At 40.9% G+C, this 23918-nt stretch overlaps 1 protein-coding gene across 6 annotated transcripts in view; it reads left to right on the top strand.

Annotated features, from left to right (window-relative positions):
- Positions 1-22739, top strand: part of LOC109252913 (zinc finger protein 577) — a 37936-nt gene extending 15197 nt beyond the window's left edge. For 3 of the 6 annotated variants that reach the window (XM_053905718.1, XM_053905716.1, XM_053905717.1), the window contains 2 exons: positions 17140-17235; positions 19989-22739. In XM_053905718.1, the coding sequence (XP_053761693.1) occupies positions 17140-17235; positions 19989-21625 (1733 nt within the window). In that variant the 3' untranslated portion in view covers positions 21626-22739. Of the gene's footprint in view, positions 1-3396; positions 5173-17139; positions 17236-19988 lie in introns of those variants that run through there. The other 3 variants (XM_019425397.2, XM_053905719.1, XM_019425396.2) reach the window with 3 other exon arrangements.
- Positions 22740-23918: the final 1179 nt, after the last annotated feature.

Here is a 23918-nt window from a genome sequence, read left to right as displayed (position 1 = left end):
TCGCTAGGCCAGCTGTGCTTTGATCCCTGTAGTAGAACTGCCACCCAAATACAGCTCCAAAAGGTTCAAATGTAATGAAGGACAGAAATACCTTACAAGTGTCCAAAGTCCTCAGTTGCGAAGGGTTGACAGAGATGCCTGAAATTCTAAAATTGTTAGCATTTGATTATGAGGCATAGAAGGGACTGTTTTTGTAAAGTTAGAGAAAATTGAGCTTTGATAAAGTGTTATAGAAAGAATGAAGTACTTTTTGGAAGCATGATAAAATAATTTCTGCAAGAAAGATGTTAGAGTTTCAAATAAAAATGATGATGGAAGGCCTGTGGGTCAGTAAAAAGATTTTGGAGATGGAAATGAGGAAGGCAATTGAGAGATGAGACTATGTGAAAGGAAATGGCTGATTACTGTGGATTTTATGTTAATAATTGGCTTAGAAAGTGTGACTTTGGTTCTGTCTGAGCTTTTTTTGCTATTTCTAGAGAGTCTTGCTTGATAGATAGCTGGGTAGTAGCATTGGAACAATAAGAAGTTAGAGCTTGGAGCTCTAGAAAGTGGAAGATAAGGCAGGTCAATGTTTTGTTCCTGGGTAGAGGATGATTCTTCAGAATCTCTTAACTGGTGCCAGAGAGGAGATAGGAACAGAGATTAAGGAAGAATGTAGCATTAGTTGAAAGGAAAAAATTGGGAGATGAGTCTGTTAAGTAGATTATAATGGCAAATACGGATATTACCGTGTATACGGATGTGATAGTCTGTACTGTGCCGTCCATTGTGTTGGCCACTGGTCACATGTGGCTACTTAAATTTATTTAACATTACGTAAAGTTACAAATTCAGTTCTCCTGTCACTCTGGTCACCCACATTCAGGTGCCCAGTAGCCACACACAGCTAGTGGGTACCATATTAGAAAACACAGATATAAAACATTCCCATTGTTGCAGAAGATTTTATTGAATAGCACAGTACACAGTTGCAGTATGATGAAACTGAGGAGAAGCTGATGTTTCCACCAGTTAGGACAGCTATACTCTTCTCTGGGGCAAGGGCGGATGGCCCAAGGACCTATTTTTAAATTCCAGGTGGACATATACGTGTCTGGATATATTGGACTGAGGGAGGTTGTATCGTTTTTACATAGAAAGTTGAAGTATTGGCTACTGTACTACTCTAAATAGGTAATTGGTGTTATTATAAAAGTTTAGTTTTGATGTGCAGGTGGAATGAGAGGGGAAAGGTTTAGTAACAAGGGATTATTGACTATTTTGCCTCAATAATCTTGGGATAAGATTCCGTAGATCCTGCATTCTGATTTTCCAATTTCAGCCCTTTCTTATGAAAACCTCCATTGTTTATGTTTGGTCAGCATTTGTTTGATGTTTCTGGATGGGATTTTCATATTCTCTTTGCATATCACTCTCCCAAAACTCTTAAGACTTGGAATCCATGAAATTCTTGTCCAGGGCCTTCCCCTTTCTCTGTCCATTACCTCATCTGGTTCTGTGTAGTCCAAATGTTTAAGTACTGTTTATATACTCAACTTAAAATTGTTATCTGAAGTCTGGAACTTTCTCCACACTCCTAGATCTAACCGGATACTTCATATTTGTTGTTGAATGTTTATCTCAGACCTGATGCATTCCTCAAAACGGAACGCTTGATTCCCCACGCATACCAAACCTAACTCCCTGATTTTCCTCATCGTATTAAATGGCACCAGCACCCTACACAGATGCTTAAGCCACATATCGAGGAGCTATCCTCAATGATTCCCTTTTCTTCTTCTAGCACTCATTCTTGACTGAGCCTTCTCTTTTCCTCCTGTCACTCTTTCCCTTCTCTGTACTATGTCCTTGTTTTTGTACATTTCTCTAACTCCATTGTAGTCAGTCACACTGAAGCTGCTGTTTGTTACCTCTTTTGAGCGGGGGAGAGGCAGAGAGAGTCAGGGAGAGAAAGAATCCCAAGCAGGCTCCACACTCAGCACAGATCCCGGCACAGGACTCAGTCTCACAACCGTAAGATCACGACCTGAGCCAATATCGAGTTGGACGCTTAACCTACTGAACCATCCAGGTTCCCTAGAAGGTGCTGTTACCTCTTGCCTGAACTCTGCTGTAGATTCTTGTGTATTCTTTCAATATTTTCACCTCTCCAGTTCATTCTTCATGCAACAGCCATGTGACATTTGGAAATACCAATTCAGAATGGGTTGTATTCCTGCCAGAAAATGTTTGGTGGCTTCTGGCCATCGCTCTTATCATAAAATCCAGTTTTTTAAACCTTTTTTTTTTTTTAATGTTTATTTATTGTGTGAGAGAGAGAGAGCACACATGTGCATGCAAGCAGGGGAGGGGCAGAGAGAGGGGGAGATAGAATTCCAAGCGGGCTGCGTGTTGTCAAGTGTAGAGCCCAATGCGGGGTCTTGAACCCATGAACCTCGAGATCACGACCTGAGCCAAAATCAAGAGTTGGATGCTTAACGAAATGAGCCACCACCCAGGCACCCCAATAGGAAATCCAGTTTCTGACAAAGTCTCCCTACATCATCTATATGGTCTCAGTTCTGCCTCCCTTTCCAAACTTACCTGTTTCTACTTCACTCAAGCCAAGGACATAATCCAGGTGCACCAGCCTCTCTTATGTTTCTTGATCATGCCTAAGATTTTCTGCTTCTGAGTTTTTGCATTGGTTGTTCCTTTTTGGAATGTTATTCATCGAGTTATCTGTATAACACCGCTCATTCTTACCCTGTGATGTCACCTTAACTTCCTTGTCTCATGGATGATTATTTTATCTAAGACTAACCTACCACTACTCTGTCACCTTCTTCATACACACTGTTCTGCACGTTCTGTAATTTTTTTATTTCTTCGGTTACTTGTTGATCCTCCCTTCCCCCCATCTTTTTCTCTGTCTTGTTACTAGAATGACAGCTCCGCAGAGACAGAGTATATAAGTTACCTTAGTGTGACCGATATATTGTAATTCTAATATTCAAACATAGTATGGTAATATTCTAATATCATATTCTAATGTATTCCCAAACACCAGCGCATTCAGTGTTTGTTGGATGAAAGGATCCATCCCCTCCATCTTCTTTTGTTCTGTTCCAGTCACAGTGTGGTTCTGTTTTTACTTGTCTCCATTTTGCAAGGTCCTATTTGGAGAGAAGCCTAAGTTATATTTATTCATTGTAGACTATCCATTGTTGTTTCTAAAGTACGTGTTTTTCCTTTTGCTGTTTTATAGTGTTGTCTTTTTCTCACAGAGCACAGGGTACATTTCTCTTAGACTTCGATCTTAGAGCTAGCCCAAACCATGGCTTTTTTTTTTTTTTTTTAACCTTCTTTTCCCCCTAAAATTATCATGGATGTTTTCATTGTTCTTTTTCCTAGAAGAAATATGGGAGATTGACCATATGCAGTGGCAACCAGAAAACCAAAACGAGATTAAAACTTTGGAAAGATGTCAGCAAAATTATGCACTTGGAAATAATTTCAATTTATGCAAAAGTCTTGTTCCTTTAACACAAAGACACAATAAATTTGGTTCACATTGTAAAGGTTTGAAATCACATTTAGGTTTTGTTCTCCAGAATAGAAGATATGCAGGAGAAGATCGTGATGAGTTTAGTGGATATGGGAAATCCTCTGTCTACATCCAACAGGATACAACTCTTACTGGAATTAAATGCACTAAATCACAGCTCGGTGAACATCAAAAAACTTACGCAGAAGAGAAACCACACGAATGCAGTGAGTGCGGTAAGGTCTTCTCCAGGAAGGCACAGCTCATTAGACATCAGAGAACTGAAAGAGGAGAAAAGCCCCATGGATGCAGTGAATGTGGGAAGACATTCATGAGGAAGATTCAGCTCACTGAACACCAGAGAATTCATACTGGAGAGAAGCCCCATGAGTGTAATGAATGTGGAAAAGCGTTCTCTAGGAAGTCACAGCTTATGGTACATCAGAGAACTCACACAGGAGAGAAACCCTATGAATGCAGTGAATGTGGAAAAGCCTTCAGCAGGAAGTGCCGGCTCAATAGACACCAGCGATCTCACACTGGAGAGAAGCTCTATGGATGCAGCGTGTGTGGGAAGGCCTTTTCCCAGAAGGCATACCTCATTGCACATCAGAGACTTCACACAGGAGAGAAGCCTTACGAGTGCAGTGAATGTGGAAGAACTTTCTTTTTTAAGTCAGACCTGACCAAGCATCAGAGAATTCATACAGGAGAGAAACCTTATGAATGCAGTGAGTGCGAAAAAGCCTTCAGGAGCAAGTCAAAGCTCATTCAGCATCAGCGAACTCATACTGGAGAGAGGCCGTATGCATGCAGTGAATGTGGCAAAGCCTTTGCCCACATGTCAGTCCTCATGAAACATAAGAAAACTCATGCAAGAGAGAAAACTATAAATTCACTGAAAGTGGAAAAACCTTCCTCAGGGAGTCCTAGCTCTTTATACGTGAGTAAACTTGCCCAGGAGCAAAACCAGATGAACACGGTGCCTGTGGAAATACCTTCTTCGGGAACTCAGCCCTTGTTAAACCTCAGTGAGCTCCTTGGGGGTAGAAATGTAGTGTTTGTGGAACAGCCTTTTCTAAGAAGTCAGGCCTCAGTAAGTAATCTGGAGTTTGCACAGGGAATATGTCTTGCAAATGCAGTGAATGTGACCACACCTTCTGTAATAAATTATGTCTTATATGTTACAGACATTGTGTAGGAAAGAAAATCCTCTGGTACCAGGATCTATCTGATACTAGAAAAGCCTTTAGCAAGAATCCTCCACACATTCTATGTGAGAGCTCATTTTGGGCAGAAGTGCTGTGGAGGCACAGTGGTGGTGGAGGCTACGTCTGTGAGAATTCAGACTTATTAAATATCCATGAAATCCCAGTCCACAGAAATGCAGCTATTGTGGGGAACCCGTTTCCCGGAGATGATTATCTCCATTGCTATCAAAGAATTCCCACAGGACCAGAACATGAGGAAAGAATGTGATGATGTTTTCAATGATAAGTTGTACCTAATCACATGCCAGAGAAGTGTAGAAAGATATTAGAGACACTGAATACAGACAGCATTTTTAGTAAAATGTGGAAGAACTCATAGGAAAGAGAGACCCCTGAATGCAATAAAAGATGGAAATTCTATCACCAAACTAACTAATGTGTCACAATTTTATACCTTGGGAATGAATCTGGGAAAGACTTCTCTAATAAATGAAATCTTGGGCACCAGGAATTGCGTTATGTAGCAAAAACCTATGAATATGATGAATGTGGAGATACAAGTGTATTAGTTTCTTATCGCTGCTGTAACAAATTACCATAAATTTGTTGGCTTAAAATAACAGAGATGTATTATCTTATAGTTCTGGAGGTCTGAAGTCTGAAATGCATCTCACTGGGCTCAGAGCAAGGGGTTGGCAGGACTGCATTTCTTTCTGGAGGCTCCAGGGAGAACCTGTTCTCTTGGTCCACTAGTTTCTAGAAGCTGCCCAAATCTGTGGCTTGCAGGCCCCTTCCACCTCAAAGCCAGCAATGGCCAGTCAACTCCTCCATCACTCTGGCACTGCCTCCTGCCTCCCTCTCCCACATTTAAGGACCTGTGTGACTACATTGGGCCCACCCAGATAATCCAGGATAACCTTCCTATTTAAAATCAGCTAATTAGCAACCTTAACTCCACCTAACTACCTTGATTCTCCCTTGCCTTATTCTCTGACATATTCACAGGTCCTGGTGATTAAGATGTGGATATCTTTGGGGGGCCATTATCCTGCCTATTGCAGACCACCATCTGGCACCCAGTGATTTGTGTCCATACCACATGGAAAATACATTCGCTCTATCCCAGCACCTCCAAATGTCGCAAACTATTAACAGCACCAACTCAAAGTCCAAAAATCCCACCTAAATCTTATCAGCTCAAAAGCTCTAAATCAAGCATTGGGTGAGGCTCTGCATACAGATTGTCCTGAGGCACAATTCCTTTCTTGACTGTGAGCCTGTGAAACTCCAGAAACAGTCACATGGCCCTAAAATACCCAATTGCGTCTTTTACTTCAAATGCCCTGTGCCCTGTAGCGTAACACATTTACAGGTTCTGGGGATTAGGACATGAATGTCTTTGGGAGGTCATTTTGTCTACCACAAAAACATTACATTTCAGAGAATTCATACTACAGTAAATTCCTACCTAGCCATTAAATAAATGTAGAGAAGCATGTTCTCAGAGAAGTAATTGTCTTTAGTTATCATGGTCCAAATACAGTAACACTTTTCCCTGAAATCAAGGAATCTTACACTTGTGTCATTAGATGTGATCACCATGGAATGCTCTTGAAATATGGAAATCAAGTGATACACTGGAGAAGAACTAAATGTTTTAAAGGAACATGAGATTTATGTGCTGCAGATGTCAAACGTATGTTTGTATCTATTCTGAAATTGTATAAATTATCCCATTCTGAGTATGGTACTCCATACCACACCTAAGTGTGAGAATTTTTCACAGCCAATTCCAACAGCCCTGTTTCTTTAACAGTAAATGTTTAATGTATATACCCTCATTAAATAATGAAAAAGATAGAAAAATACAGGAATGGACCGCAGACATAGGGTAATAGGGACATCAGGACAGCTATCTCTCAGAGAAAGGAAACAAATGAAGGAAGCCTTACGATTGCCCCCAGCTTATAGCCTGGAGAGAGTTTCCACTCTGCAGCATAGGGAGAGGGAATCTAATCAGATCCTGGCAGTCTGTGAACTGAGACAGTTTAGAGTTCGGAGAATTCAAAGCGACTCAAATTCACGGGGCAGATCACAGGAGAGGACAGAGCTGCACCCAGGGTGAGAGCGTTCCCCCATATGATTTTCAGTTGTGAGCAGCACGTGTATGTGCGGAAACTCCCAGGGCTGGAGAAAGAACCACTGGAAATGAACAGGCAGAACCATCCTTGGAGGTTGCACACGTGGGGAATAATTTGTGTTTCCACCAGCTGGAATGGAAACCCCTCCTAACATCGGGAGAATCACAGTGGGACTTCAGAAAAATAGTGACTCTACTGGGTGATTCATGTTGGCTCTAGACTAAAGGCTGCTCTGAACCCTCCTGACAAAGGAGAAATGCAAGCGGCTACCAACGCAAACTGTTTCCAAGTAATTTAACTCCTTCCCAGACCAGAGCCCAGTAGTATTTAAAGAATAGAAAGGAATCCCGTCGACCAACAATGTCAAACTCAGTGTCTGGCATCTAGTCAAAACCTACCCAGGGATGCAAATAAAAAAACAAAAACAAAAACAGGAAAACAGGACCTGTAAACGTGAAGAAAAGTCAATAGAGACCCAGAATTGGCATGGGTGACAGAAATAACAGAAAATTATGTTAAAAACAGCCATTGTAAGTGTTCTGTATGCTCAAGAAGGTGGTGTCAAGTAGATTATAAGAGTTACAATTTACTGGGGTTTCTCTCCACAGGAGCAAAGGGATAGATGAGGCCCAGTCTAGTCACTGGAGCCCCTAACCCCAGGTTGTTCAGCCTCCCAGGAAGAGGCCAGAAGATCATTTCCATCAGTGAGGACCAGGTCCTGTGAGGAGGAGACCCAGACCCAGCTGAAGTTGGGGAGTGTAGTTTGGTCTCTGTCTAGTCCGTCTTTGGTTTTTGTGGGAACTGAGGCACCTGTGCACGGCCACAGGTTTCTGGAAAGTGTGGTTTGGGGTGCATGGTCTTCCTAGTTACGGGCTGGTGCTTCTTGGCTGTTTGGCTGCCACGGGGGTTCTGGCACATGTAGTTCATCTGCCTTTGTCTGTTTTTCTTCACATGAGAATTTGGCCTGGGTCCAAGCGGTTGTTGAAGAGGGTGCCTGTCAGAACCTTATCAAAGACCGCTGGGGCTTCTGTATGCAGCATGTGAGGGAACTGGCTTTCCATGGGTCAGTTCCAAACTCATCCTGTGGCTCAGCTTGGGCAAGGTCAGATCTTGGTAGGTCTGTCCTGCTGTATGGCTGGGGTAAGAGATGGCACTAGACAGCTCCTTTGTTGTGTGGGAGGCATTCGCCCTTGTTCCTCCGGGTTCTAGGTGGCTAGATGGACCCCATGTTGGGAGCTTGGGAGGGGAATTTGATTGTGGGTCCTACTGAACCTTACTATACCTTCTATCCCACCCCTTCCCCTCCTGGTCCCCAGAAAAACTTGGAGTGTCTTTGTGTTCCGTGGGGTGTCTTGTCCTGGCCTCCTCTTACCCGCTGTGTCACCATGAACAAAAAACTTCTAGAACAGTGTCTGCCATGCAGTGCCTTGAGGACTAAGCAAGCAACTTTCAAATAGTATTCTTATGAATGAGATGATTTAGGCAGAAAGAAATTTGATTTACACACTTTAGAACATACAACAATCTGTACCCATTTATAGATTCTACCTACTTTGTCTTGATTTCCAGCCTAGAGCTTCAGTCTCTAGATTTTAGAACCTGCCAGACCTCAGAGGAGAGGTCCAGAATCAGCTACCCCACAACAAGTTGTCTGGTGCTGGTTTGGGACAGGGGAGGATTTACTCCAGGTTTGCCTTTTTCTGTGTTTGTAGGTTTGTTTTAGGGGTGAAGGTAGAAGACTAGAGATTCCTAGTTGGTGTGTGGGCTGATTAGTCCCCTGTCTGAGGCTGTCTTCCTAACCTTAGCTTTGTGCTTTTGAGGGTTCATCCTTCATGAAAAGAGGGGAGTTGAGTAATTGTCAAAACCCTAAAAGCTAGCCTCTCATTGAAATGTCTCCTTTAGGGGCGCCTGGGTGGTTCAGTCCGTTAAGCGGCCGACTTCGGCTCAGGTCATGACCTCATGGTTTGTGGGTTTGAGCCCTGCGTCGGGCTCTGTGCTGACAGCCTGGAACCTGCTTCAAATTCTATGTGTGTGTCTCTCTCTCTTCTTCCCCTGCTCGCGCTCTGTCTCTCTCTGTCTCTCTCCCTCTCAAAAATAAATAAACATTTTTAAAAAATGGCTCCTTTATCCTTGGTCAGCACTCTCTTGTCAGATGTTCAGAACCAGAAAAGACAATTGACTAAAAATGCTGGCCATTTCCTAAGAACAGAAGAAAACTTGAAGGTCCTGGTGGGCTTTTGTTTGTTTCTGTGTTTTGCCTTCATTCTCATGGGTTTGCAGAGGCATGTAAAAATAATTATCAAATGGAAACATACGCTTTCCTAAATTCAGAATCTAAGGAAAAATAAGCCATAACATTAAGATTAGGACAAAGGTAGAATAGGGAAATGTAGACCATAGAGTTCACTTAAAGGAATACTGGTGAATAGATATGTAAGAATGTATGATGTGTGTAAGTTGAATTACAAATACTTTTTAAGATTTTATTTTTAAGTAATCTCCATGCTCAACGTGGGGCTCAGACTCAACCCCAGGATCAAGAGTCTCACACTCTACTGACTGAGCCAGCCAGGTGCCCCAAATTACAAATACTTTCTAATGTTTCCATTATCAATAATGTGTTAGTTTTCTCTTGCCCAAAAAATTCTCACAAACTTTTATAATGCAAATTTATTATCCCACAGAGGTTTGGATTGGCTTGGCTAATTTCTCTGCCCTGAATTCCCTAAGACTGAAATCAAGGTGTTGACCCACAGGGCTTTTTTAAAAATGTTTTTATTTATTTATTTATTTATTTTGAGAGAGAGAGAGAGAGCGCGCGCGCGCGCACACGCAAGCGGGGGAGGGGCAGAGAGAGAGGGAGACACAGAATCTGAAGCAGGCTCCAGGCTCTGAGCCGTCAGCACAGAGCCCAATGCGGGGCTTGAACTCATGAACCGTGAAATCATGACCTGAGCTGAAACCAAGAGTCAGACGCCTGACCAACTAAGCCACCCAGCCACCCCGACATTTTATCTTGTGAATTTGGTAGATTCACTCATAAATTTTGTAGTTTCTGTAGCCTTTCTTGGGTTTTCTTTATACAGAATCCTGTTGTCTGCAAATAACAACAATATTCTTTTCTGATATTTAAGCCTATTATTTTTCATGTATTATTGCGCTGTGAGGTCCTCTAGTATGATGTAGAGTATGGGAGTGAACATTTTGTCTCATTCTCAGTCTTAAAGGAAAAGTGCATTTTGCACATGGAATGGTTGTGAATTTTGGTGCCTCAAGGACAGACTGTGCTGGGTTGAATGATATGTCTTGTTTTTATTATTGTTGTTGATTTTATTATTATTTTAGTGGTAGCTATAGAGCTCACAGTGTGACATCTTTTAATTCATCAAGGTTGACTTAGAATTGATATTGTGCTGTTTTACACTATTCATTTCACACATGACACCTTACCTTTCCTACTTCACACTTGTAATTCACACGTTCTACGTCACACTTCCAAAAATGTAATAACCTAAGGGCCATATAATTCCTTTTAGGTCCACACCTTGTCTTTTGAGCTATTGTTGTCCCACTTTTTAGTTTTTTATTGTTATAAGTCCACCTCACAGTGTTATTTATTTTGTACTGAGGCAATAAAGGGTGAGATAGTAAATATTTTCAGCTTTGCTGGCTATACAGTCTCTATCACATCTGTTCAATGATCTCTTCTAGAGCAAAAGCATTCAGAGATATGTAAACAAATGGATGTGGCTATGTTCTAATAAAACTTAATTTACAGAAGTAGTCAGGGAGCTGAATTTGGCCCATGGACCTCGCTTCTAAACAATTCACCCTTTAAGGAAAATGAGAAGAATATCTTATTATTTACCATAGCTGGTGTTGACTGTTTTCTACTGATCGGAGTTTTCAACTAGAAAATTTTCTTTTAGCCTGAAAACATCCTTTAGGATTTCATTTGTGCAGATCTTTCAGCAGTGAATTCTCTCAGATTTTGCTTATTTAAAAATGTATCTCCAGTGGCTCTGTGGTGTAATGTGTAGTGCATTGGACTTCTAGTGACGAAAATGTCTTTATTTCACACTGCTTTTAAAATAATATTTTCCCTGAGGATAGAATTCTGGGTTAACAGTGCTTGTTTGTTTGTTTGTTTGTTTATTGGTCACTTTAAAGATGTGATTAAAGTATCTTCTGACCTCCCAGAATTGTTTCTGGTTAGAAGTCAGCAATCATTCCTATCGCTATTTCCCAATATATAGTGTGCCTTTTTCCCCCTCTGACTCTTTTCAAGATTTAGTTTTTATCTTTGGTTTTCAGCAGCTTCAATATGATGTGCCTGAAATGTGCTTTGTCATTAAAAGATATCATATTTTCCTTTTAATGTCTTTAGGATTAGTAGTGTTGATTAATTTTTCATCACTTTGTTTTAGTTTCTCTTCTCTCTTTTTTGTTAATCAGTCTCCCTATGGCTTTACCAATTTTAGTAATCTTTTCAATTTTCTTGTTTATCAGTTTCCTATTCATTTGTTTTTAGCATGTTTAGTTTGTTTGCTGATTTTCCCCCTAGCCTCATAAAGTAGCAATTAGATCATTGATTTTACACCTTTCTCTTTTACCTATAACCACTGGTAGGCTGCATTTATGTTATGTAGACTTTATCAGTATAACTGCCAAGCACACACAATGATTTTTTAAATTTTTTTTTCAATATGTGAAGTTTATTGTCAAATTGGTTTCCATACAACACCCAGTGCTCATCCCAAAAGGTGCCCTCCTCAATACCCATCACCCACCCTCCCCTCCCTCCCACCCCCCATCAACCCTCAGTTTGTTCTCAGATTTTTAACAGTCTCTTATGCTTTGGCTCTCTCCCACTCTAACCTCTTTTTTTTTTTTTTTTTTTCCCTTCCCTTCCCCGATTTTTTTAATTTTTTTTTTAATTTTTTTTCAACGTTTTTTATTTATTTTTGGGACAGAGAGAGACAGAGCATGAACGGGGGAGGGGCAGAGAGAGAGGGAGACACAGAATCGGAAACAGGCTCCAGGCTCCGAGCCATCAGCCCAGAGCCTGACGCGGGGCCCGAACTCACAGACCGTGAGATCGTGACCTGGCTGAAGTCGGACGCTTAACCGACTGCGCCACCCAGGCGCCCCCGATTTTTTTAATTTTTAAGAAAATATTCATTTTTTTTTTTTTTTTTGAGAGAGAGCATGAGTGGGGGAGGGGCAGAGAGAGAGAGGGAAACACAGAGTCTGAAGTAGACTCCAGGCTCTGAGCTGTCAGCCCAGAGCCTGATGCAGGGCTCAAACTTGTGAACTGGGAGATCATGAGCTGAAGTCAGATGCTTAACCGACTAAGCCACCCAGGCACCTCTAATTTTTTTTATTTGTTTTTGAAAAAGAGAGAGAGAGAGAGACATGGAGGGAGGGAGGGAGGGAGGGAAGGAGGGAGAGGGAGAGGGGCAAAGAGGGGGACAGAGGATCCAAAGCAGGCTCTATGTTGACAGCAGAGAGCCCGATGTAGGGCTCAAACCCACCAGCTGTAAGATCAGGACCCGACCTGAAGTTGGATGCTCAACCAACTGAGCCACCCAGGTACCCCCAGAATGATATTTTTAAAGTGGGCCATGGTTTTGAGAATTGGTAAAGATCAGTCATGCCTGGTAATAACCCACTTTGTCAATATTTTCCTTCCTAGTTAGTGCTTTTTGCATCTTGTATATGAAATCTTTGCATATCCCATAATAATCGATGAGTCTTGTAAGTTTTTCCCTAGAAATTTGAATACTTCATTGTTTATATTTAGGCCTGTGATCCATCCTGTATTTACTTTTCGGTATGTGTGAGGTGGGAGTGAAAATCTTGCCCCCTCCCCGTATAGTTATCCAATTGAACAGCTGTTGTTGAAAAGACCATTGTTTTTCCCCTACTGAATTACATTGGCATCTTGTCATAAAATAGGTAATTTTGTATACTGAGTCGTCTTTCTGGGATCTTTGTATTTTTTTCTATTGTTGTATTTACTACCCTAGTACTAATAATACTACCATATCTTGATTACTATAGGTTTTTATGTATTAAGTCTTAAAATCTGTGAGGGTTATGCTCTCCAGGTTTTTTCTTCTTCAACATTGCCTTGGATATTCCAAGTCTTTTCTACATCTGTATACAGTTTAGAATTGACCTCTATGTTTCTTACTCTCTCCTTTGCATTTCAGGCTGGGGGTTTAGATCTCTATTCCAATATACTAATTCTTCATCTGTATCTGTTCAGCTATTAAATTGTCAATTAGGTCACTAGTTTTAGTTACTATATACACTATATACACTCAATTCTTATTATTGACAATAGTTACATTCTGTAAAGTCACCATGAACACTGATTACCAAATATTGAACAATTGCTCCTAGGAGAAATATGGGTTAGATTCCTGTGAGCCCCTGGTCACAACATTTTCGTCAAGCAAGGCATAACCTTGGTTTTTGTGTGCTTATGTTTAAAGACACCTTATTTAACATATATCATTAATTTATTGATATAAATCTCATGACCAACTACATTATAACTCATGCCTATACAGAGCTTATCTAACACATAGATTTTCTCCATAAGGGGCATCACTGCCTTACTGCCTTATTGCACTTAGGAACATTAAACAGTTTTTCAGCACGTGCTTGGGGACCATTTCAAATAGCAAAATCACTAAGAAAAAAGCAAAAACGTGGGGGAAAAAACCCAAAAACAATGGCATTAAATAGACCATGAAAAGGACCCTGGTTTACAGTATGAGAACTGAAACAAGAAGGCAGGACATCATTTTGTTCAAACTCAACTGGGAATATACCCAAGGGGGCAATTCCAATTACCCACTGCTCAAATGACTCTTCGCTCCCTGCAGAATTTCACTGTGACTGTTGATATCAGGGTTACAATGAAACATTAGCAGGTAGGTGAATTCACAGTCAAGAAACCCTCTGTGACTAATGAGGGTTGACTGTACACTTGACCCCTTGAACAACATGGGTTTGAACTGCGTGGATCCGTCACATTTCTCTAACATTCTTTATTGAAGGACTACAGTATTTAAACATATACAAAATATGTGTTAATGGTTTATGTTATTGGTAAGGCTTCTGGTCAACATTAGGCTATTAGTTGGTAAGTTTTTGGGGGGTCAAAAGTTATACATGGATTTTTGACTGCATAAGGGGTTGCTGCCTCTAACCCTCATATTGTTCAAGGGTCAACAGGTTCATATACATCTGAATAGTCATTAAAAATTTTTTTATGAGAGCCTGGATTGCTCCATCGTTAAGTGTCTAAGTTTGGCTCAGATTAGGATCTTGCAGTTCGTGGGTTCAAGGCCCACAAGTCTTGCTTGGGATTCTCTCCCCCCCCCCCCCCGCCCCTCTTCTCTCTCTCTCAAAATAAATAAATAAACTTAAAAAAATAAGGGTGCCTGGGTGGCTCAGTCAGTTAAGCCTCTCACTTCAGCTTAGGTTATGATCTCACTGTTCATGAATTTGAGCCCCGTGTCGGGCTATGCGCTGACAGCTCACAGCCTGGAGCCTGTTTTGGTTTCTGTGTCTCCTTCTCTCTCTCCCCCTCCGCCACTCACACTCTGTCTCTCTCTCAAAAATAAATAAACATTTAAAAAAAAATTAGGGGCACTTGGGTGGCTCAGTCGGTTGAGCGTCTGACTTCGGCTAAGATCGTGATCTCACAGTTCGTGGGTTCGAGCCCCACATCGGGGCTGACAGCTCGGAGCCTGGAGCCTGACAGTTCGGAGCCTGGAGCCTGCTTCGGATTCTGTGTCTCCTTCTCTCTGCCCCTTCCCTGCTCATGCTCTGTCTCTCTCTCTCTCAAAAATAAACAAATGTTAAAAAAAATAAAAATAAAAAATTTTAATATATTTAAAAATTTTTTTAAGTTAGTTTGTTTGTTTGTTTATTTATTTATTTATTTATTTATTTATTTATTTAGAGGCCACAAGTGAGTGAGGGGCAGAGAGAGAGGGAGTGAGAGAGAAGCAGGGCTTGTGCTCACCCAAAGTGGGGCTCAAGCTCACCCGATGCAGAGCTCGAACTCCTGAACTGTGAGATCATGACCTGAGCTGAAGTCCGATGTTTAACCGACTGAGCCACTCAGCCACCCTTGAGTTTATGTATTTTTAGAGAGAGAAGAGTGTGCACGCATGAGTGAGAGCAGGGGGTTGGGCAGAAAGAGAAGAGAGAAAAAAGAGAGAATCCCAAGCAGTCTCCGAATGCTGTCAGCACAGAGCCCAATGTGAGACTCAAACTCATAAACTGAGATCATGACCCGAGCTGGAATCAAGAGTTAGATGATGGGGCGCCTGGGTGGCTCAGTCGGTTAAGTGTCCAACTTTGGTGCAAACCATGATCTCACGGTTCACGAGTTTGAGCCCCATGTCAGGCTCTGTGCTGATGGCTCAGAGCCTGGAGCCTGCTTCAGATTCTGTGTCTCCCAACCTCTCTGCCCCTCCCCTGCTCGTGCTCTGTCTCTCTCAAAAATAGTAAATAAATATTTAAAAAAAGGGTTGGATGCTTAATCAACTGAGCCACCCAGGAGCCCCAAGATTTTATTTTTAAGTAATGTCCATACCCAAATTGGGGCTCAATCTCACAACCCTGAAATCAAGAGTCACATAGTCTTCCAACTGAGCCAGCCAGGCGCCCTGAATGGTCATTTTAATAATATCTCATTCTTTCCTCATATTTTGGATGTGTTATTTCTCAATATATTACAACATACTAATGGCCCATGCTGATAATTAACGCATGTGCAGTCATTTCATGTCTGATTCTGTGTTCTCTCTGTTGATACATGTTTCCCTGTTGATACATGTTGATATATGTTGATACATGTTTCCCTAACATGGTGATAGATGTTAACTAGACTTACTGTGACAGTCATCTCACAGATCTTTTGCAAATCATTATGTTGCACACCTGAGACTGATACAATGTATGTCAATTATACCTCAATAAAAATAAATAAAAGGTAGTGTTTAGTTGGAAAACAGATAAAAGGTCCTTGAGGGCTACTTGCTGTGTTTTTATGTTAGCACTTTGCTCTCTACCTTTCAAGTAGATGTTAAAAATGTTTTTCAGAGGGGCGCGTGGGTGGCTCAGTAGGTTAAGTGTCCTACTCTTGATTTTGGCTCCAGTTGTGCATCTTACGGTCATGAGATTGAGCCCTGTGTCAGGCTTTACTCTGACATCAAGGACTCTGTTTAGGATTCTCTCTCCCCCTCTCTCTCTGCCCCTCCTCTGTGTCCCTGTGCCCGTGGGCACACCTCCCTCCCTTTCTCTGTCTCTCTCTCTCTCAAAATAAACATTAAAAATGTTTTTCAGAGATTTCTATTTCAGGGATATTTTACCTGTAGGATTTAAGTATTCCTTTCAAAAACTCCTAATTTACTTATTTATTTTTTAAAGTAGGCTCCACATTGATCTCACAACCCTGAGATTATGAGTCACATGCTCAACCCACTGGGCCATCCAGGTGCCCCCCAAACTTCTAATTTATTGGATTAGTTGATAGTTAAGTGCACAATTGCAATATATTTTTTTAAATTGAAATATATTTGACATATAACATCATATAAATTTAAGGTGTGTAACATGTTGATTTGACACATCCATGTATTATAATATGGGAAGGCAGATTTAATGGCATTTTATTTCTTACCATAATGAATAATGAAAAGTATTACACAAAAACATAGCCTTTGTAAGGTATGGTAAAAACAACCGAAACATATACCCAGAGATCTTTCTCACGACAGTAACAATCACCACAAATTGAAGAAGAATGTGTTATTATAGGGATTCGTGTCATTTAAGGATGTATCTGTGGACTTCACTGGGGATGAGTGGTGCCTTCTAGTTCTGCTCAGAAGAATCTATACCAAGATATGATGTTGGAGAATTATAGCAACCTGTGACAGCAGTTCAAGATGATTGCCCTGTGTCAATCAGAGTGTCACAGACAGTAGCCTTTCGTTTTTCATTTGCCCTGGCTTCCAAAGAGCTTCAACATACTGGACTTTAGTTTATAGGCAATAGATTCTTAATCTGACTTCTGTTCCCAGACAGAATTTATGTGCTGTCACCTTCAATAGATCCTTAATCTGCCAAAGTGGAAGTATGTCAGTTCCTGAGACCTTGTGCTTTTCCTGGGTATCCCCCACCCAGTCAGATTATAAGTGTCCAAGTCTTTGTCGTTTCCCATGAACAGGCTATCCAGCTACCAACCCACATATGATCCTTAATTTTGAGCACGGAGGGAAGCCATGGAGCATAGAAGATGAAATGCAATGTCAGTACTCTTCAGGTAAGTGAGCAGCTGAGAACCAGGAAGCTGTGAGACTTTGAAAGTAAAGTAGTTGCCCATGAGGGGATGACCCCTTCCAAATGTGTTTAAAAAGGCCAAAACGTTAAAGATCATTGCAAATACCTAAGTCATTAACGAGGCTCTCATTTGCCTGGTGTTTCAAGGGAGATGCACCTCTTGTTCTCTCTTTTGGGTTGATTCATATTCAGGAGGATGTTTTCTTTGCAGCTTGCAGACTTCCTTCTCCTCTTCTGCTTCCTGTCTGGCAATGTCCCTCCCTGTGTTCTCCGCAGCTCTTGTTTTCACCCCTCTCACCTGACTGAATAATGTCACAATTCACCTAGTTAACACCGAAGCCTTTTATCCAGCAATCTGGTTTTTGGATTTCTGTGGGCCATGTGAAAAATGTATAAAAACAAGTGAGAAGTTGGGAATGTTGACCACAGTGGTATTCTCTAAATATGATATTAGAGTTTTGGGAAGGTTCACTGTCTATAGCATGGAGAACTAGAGAAGAATCAGTACGAGAGAATAACTATGCTTATCTTGCAGTGAGAAGCCGAAGGTCCCTAAATTTAACCTGCTTCTCCCAGGTATTTGTTCAAGACTTAAGTTGGCATCTTTCCTTGGTCATCGTTTGCACCTGATGGATGGACTTACTTCATTCTCTGGGCATCTTCTAAAGTCTCCAGAGTCAGAGAGCATGAAGTTTCATCCTTGCCCATTTCTATCATTTGTTCTCAGTGGTTTCATTCATTTTCATGGACTTAAGAATACCATTTATGTGCTGATGACCCCCAAATGTTTGTTTGTAGGCCAGACCTTCTTTTATCCATGCACATTGACCTAGATATTTCATTTCTGCATTTGGAGACTTACTAGCTGCTTCAAACATCATGTCACCTGGTTCCTCTTTTCACTTACACAACAAATCCAATCCATAAGCGACTTCAGTCTATACTTTCTCCTTATTGTATCTGGAGGTCCTCCACTCCTTTCTGTAACTAATGTTTCACCCAAGGCCCAACGTTCATCGTCTCTTTCCAAAATTAATATAGTTTTCTTGAAAATGCTCTCACTTCTTTACTCTTGCTTCTCTCTGTTCGCCACATAACAGCCAGATTTTTTTTTGTTTTGTCTGATTTTATTGCTTGTTTTTAAAAGTAATAGGGGGAGCCTGGGTGGCTCAGTTGGTTGAGCGTCTGACTTTGGCTCAGGTCATGATCTCACAGTTTGTGGGTTTGAGCCCTGCGTTGGGCTCTGTGCTGACAGTTCAAAGCCTGGAGCTGTTTCAGATTCTGTGTCTCCCTCTCTCTCTGCACCTCCCCCACTTGCACTCTGTCTCTTTCAGAAATGAATAAACATTTAAAAAAAAAAAAGTAAGTAATAGAAGTCAGTTTTTTCCAGCCTTTCACCCTCCAAATTCATGGACACAGAAACAAACAAACTTTATAAGTCTGGATTTATAAAGATATCACGTTCTGACAATTACTTGGGTAGGAAGAAATGGGTATGGAAGTTAATTAAGCCATCATATAGAAAGAATGATCTAAGTTGGAGAATAGAGGGAAATATCTAAAGTATAATCCAAGAAAAATCCTGTATGCAATAGAAGATCTTTACCAATTTTCACAAGCATAGTCCACAATCCTAAAAATAGTGCTTATGTAGCAATACTTAAGACCTTATTAGTGTGATAATGGATATATACACACAGGATGACATTCTTAAAGAGAAAATCAGGACATGTCACCTGTCTCCCACTGTTACCTTGAATGGCATCTTGCAACTATTAGTATAATATCTTAATTCTTTCCAGGATCCTCCCACATGTGAGCATTTCCTGACTCCTGCCCAAATTTTTGCTTTTTTATGTAAAAATTTTTAATGTTTATTTATTTTTGAGAGAGAGAGACAGAGAATCCTAAGCAAGCTCTGAGCTGCCAGCGCAGAGCCCAACACAGGCCTCAAACTGATGAACTGTGAGATCATGACTTGAGCCGAAATCAAGAGTCGGACGCTTAACCGACTACCCAGGTGCCCCTAAAATTTTTTTTAAAGTATAGCATACACACACAAAAGTGTATAGATACAAGGGTCCGGCTCAGTTAATTTTTACAATCAGTGTACTGTGTAACCAGCAGTAGATCAAAAGTACCAGACTTCTATGCAAGATCCACTGTGCGAACATAAAATAATCTCTTCCACATTCAGGTGTTGTAAGTAATATTCCTATATATCTTTACATAGATGTCTTTTATTTTTTATTTTTCTCCATTTGAAAATGTTTATTTCTGAATAGTTTAACTCAATGAGAAATCCCAAAATTATACACAAATTTCTTACACATTGTTTTTATAGGTTTCCCTAACTGGTAATATTCTACCACATTTGCTTTATCATAGTATATCTACCTATTATTCCATACATATGTACATACTGTTTTTCTGAACTCTTTACCCCTAAATATGTAAGTGTGTGTTTCTTAGGAACAAGTTAGTTTTTTCATATAACCAAAATATTCAAAAAATTATCAAAAAAATAATCCGAATCAGAATACTGACATTGATACAGAACTATTACACAATATACAGAGCTTCCTCAAACTTTACTGATTTTCTCATTAATTTTTTTTATAGTAAATGAAATAAATTTTTTCTGGACCTTTCCTTATTATCTCGCTCATTCTATTGTGGGTACACTGGCTTTCACCCAGAAGTCAGAGCTCACTAATTATCACCTAACTCCTTTAGGGAAGAAACCATATGGATGCAATGAATGTGCAGTGAACGTTTTTGAACCACTCGTGACTGTGCTTCAGAGAACTTGTGCAGGAAGGAAATCCCATGAATGCACTGATTGTAGGAAAACCTTTCCCAGTAAGGTGAAGCTAATAAGTAAAGCTACTCATCAGCAGACTCACACAAGGGAGAGACCGTTCAGGTGCAGTCAATGTCAAAAAGCCTTCGTTACAAAGTCAGCACTCAGCTGCCATCAGAAAACTCATCATAGAGAAGGGAAATCCTATGCATGCAGTAAATGTGGGAAAGCTTTTCCTTGGAAGTCAAAACTCGAATTACATCAGAGAACTCATTCGGGAGAGAGACCTTTCAGATGCAGAGTATGTGATAAAGCCTTCATGGTTCAGACACATCTGACTGTACATCAGAGAACTCACACAGGAGAGAGACCATATAAATGCTTGGATTGTGAAAAAGCGTTCTCAAAAAAGGCTCAGCTCGTAATCCATCAGCGAATTCACACAGGAGAGAGACCATACAGATGCAGTCAATGTCAGAAAGCGTTCATTACAAAGTCAGCACTCATCTATCATCAGAAAACTCGTCATAGTGAAGGAAAATCCTATGGATGCGGTAAATGTGGGAAAGCTTTTCCTTGGAAGTCAAAACTCACCTTACATCAGAGAACTCATTCGGGAGAGAGACCTTTCAGATGCAAAGTATGTGATAAAGCCTTTATGGTTCGGACACATCTCACTGTGCATCAGAGAACTCACACCGGAGAGAAACCATATGAATGCTTGGATTGTGAGAAAGCGTTCTCAAAAAAGGCTCAACTCATGGTTCATCAGCGCATTCACGCAGGAGAGAGACCCTATGAATGCAGTCAGTGTCAACAAGCCTTCATCCAGAGGTCAGATTTAACTAATCATAAGAAAACTCAGCATGCAATAGGGAAATCTCATGGATGCGGTGAATGTGGGAAGGTTTTGTCCTCTAAGTCAACTCTCGTTATACATCAGAGAACCCACACAGGTGAGAAGCCCTTCAAGTGCAGTGTATGTGATAAAGCCTTCACATCAAAGGCACATCTTATTGTCCACCAGAGAATTCACACAGGAGAGAAACCATATGAATGTTTGGGTTGTGAGAAAGCCTTCTCCACTAAGGCACATCTTATGATTCACCAGCGAATTCACACAGGAGAGAGACCCTATGAATGCCGTGAATGTCAACAGGCTTTCATCCAGAAATCAGGTCTCACTAACCATATGCAAAATTGTCATGCAAGAGTGAAATCTCATGGCTGCAGTGAATGTGGAAAGGTTTTGTCCTGTAAGTCAACTCTCATTATACATCAGAGAACCCATACCGGTGAGAAGCCTTTCAAATGTAACGTATGTGATAAAGCCTTCACGGCTAAATCGTATCTCACTGTCCATCAGAGAACTCATACAGGAGAGAGACCATATGAATGCTCTGATTGTAAGAAAGCATTTGCTACTTTGTCAACTCTCATAGGTCACCGGAGGACTCACACAGGAGAGAGGCCCTATGGATGCAATGAATGCCAAAAAGCCTTCTTTCGGAAGTCAGCTGTTCTTAATCATCAGCAAACTCAGCATAGAGGAAAAGTGTCTATGCAGTGACCATAGGAACATGAGAAATAGGTTTTGATGAGTCAGTCCTCTCTGTTCAGAGAACTCATTCAGAATAGAAATGCCATGAATGCTGTGATTATAGTAGACCTTTCAGAAACTTCAATAGGAAGTAAACCTTATAGATGCAAGGAAAGTTGTAAGCCTTTCATCCGAAGACTCCTCTCAGTATACCACAGGGATCTCACCAAAAGAGAGAAACATTATAAATGCAGTGATTGTCAAAAATTTCATTCGGGGGCCTCTGGGTGGCTCAGTCAGTTAAGCGTCCGACTTCAGCCTAGGTCATGATCTCGCAATTCCAGAGTTCGAGTCCCACGTTGGGCTCTGTGCTGACAGCTCAGAGCCTGGAGTCTGTTTCAGATTCTGTGCCTCCCTCCCCCCTTCAAAAGTAAACAAACATTTAAAAAATGTCATTTGGAAGACGCTGTGCATTTAGGAGGCAATACCTGTGAGATGCAGGGAAAGTAGGAAATCAATTTCAAATCATTTTCAAAGCACATTTGTTATACTTTAGGGTATTCGTTCAGGAGAGGGACCCTAGAGTTGCAGTGAGTGCAGAAAAGCCAAGGAAAAATCACATCTCATTGTACATAAAAATAAAAATTACAGGAAGGTTGTGATAAAGGACTTACCATTCTCTGGAAAGTCAGACTCATTGACCATCTTGTGCAGGAGAGAAATACTGTGAATGTGATCTAGTCCTCCAATTAATGCATATCTTTGTACATCAACAAACTTGTGTAGGAGGAAAACCCTATTAATGTAGCAAATGTAGTAAAGGCTGCATCTAGACGTCAGAGCTCACTAATTATCTGCAAACTCATATAGTAGGTAAATCCTTTGGCCACAAAACTCATTGCATAGCAAGAAAGAAATGCCATTAATTACACTGATTATCTAAAATGCTTTATTTACATGGGGTTCCTGGGTGGCTCAGTCGGTTAAGTTTCCGGCTTCGGCTCAGGTCATGATCTCACAGTTTGTAAGTTTGACCCCTGTGTCAGGCTCTGTGCTGACAGTGAGGAGCCTGGACCCCAGAGCCTGCTTTGAGTTCTGTGTCTCCCTCTCTCTCTGCCCCTCTCCTGCTCACAATCTCTCTCTCTCTCTCTCTCTCTCTCTCTCTCTCTCAAAACTAAATAAACATTTAAAAACATTTAATACTTTATTTACAATTCAGAGCTTTTTAAATTGCTTTTTATTTTTTATTTTTATTATTATTTTCTTGAGAGAGAGAGAGAGAGAGAGAGAGAGAGAGAGAGAGAGAGTACAAGTTGGGGAGGGGCAGAGAAAGGGAGACACAGAATCTGAAGCAGGCTCCAGGCTCTGAGCCATTAGCACAGATCCCAATGTGGGGCTCAAACTCACGAACTGCAAATCATGACCTGAGCTGAAGTCAGATGCTTAACCGACCGAACTACCCAGGCGCCCCTACAATTCAGAGCTTTTTAAAAATAATTTCATATCTTGTTGAACAGATGGATCTTTCACCACTTCTGAAATGTAAAGCTAAAATAAGACTTTAAGAATGTAGAAGAGTGAAGGGGGGTGAAGTCATAGTCACACATTTAGTGAGTAGTAAACTGGAAAGGTATGTAAAACTTTGAGTTGCAATCAGAGGGGAGACCTGTTCAGGGCTGAAGGGAGGTCCTTAGTTTCTTACTACAAAAATCTCTTCTTAACTAAAGGCTACACAAATAAGAGTGTCAGTTTATAGAAAAACTCCAAATTGCACAAAACCCCATGAGGCAGGAGAAATGGACAGGATGGCAGGATGTGGGCTGTGGGGGCAGCCAGTCTGCAGCAGGGATGGCTGGGCTGGACCTGTAGGAAACAGCAGGCTGGCAAGTACAGAGGCAGAGGTTAGTGCATTCACCCAAAGCCCTTGCTTTCCAATCAGACTTTCTAGGATGCTGATGCTTTCCTCAAACAGGATACAATTCAGAGCTTTTTAATTGCCCCCTAACTCCCATAGCAGAGAAATCCTATTCTCAGACGAGGAAACAATTTCCAGGTTCAGTGAAGTTATAAAACCCATAAGGAATCATGTCTGATATATTATAGAAATACTGTGATCATAGTCACTAAAAATGCTTTCTGTAGAGGATTGGATATCATTGAGCAAAATAAGCTCTTAAAAATAGAATTTGCTGTCCACAGAGCAGTGAATGTGGCAAAAGCATCAGTAATAGATTGTGTTTTACTTTTGCATTTCTGGATTTATTTCTTCACATCTGACCATATCTTACGTGTGATGCATGTTAGATTTGATGGAATGTCAGGG

This window comes from Panthera pardus, unplaced genomic scaffold, assembly GCF_024362965.1.
Source record: "Panthera pardus isolate Hobbes unplaced genomic scaffold, ASM2436296v1 HiC_scaffold_18, whole genome shotgun sequence".
NCBI lineage: Eukaryota > Metazoa > Chordata > Mammalia > Carnivora > Felidae > Panthera > Panthera pardus.
This window is presented reverse-complemented; position numbering and strand designations above follow the sequence as displayed.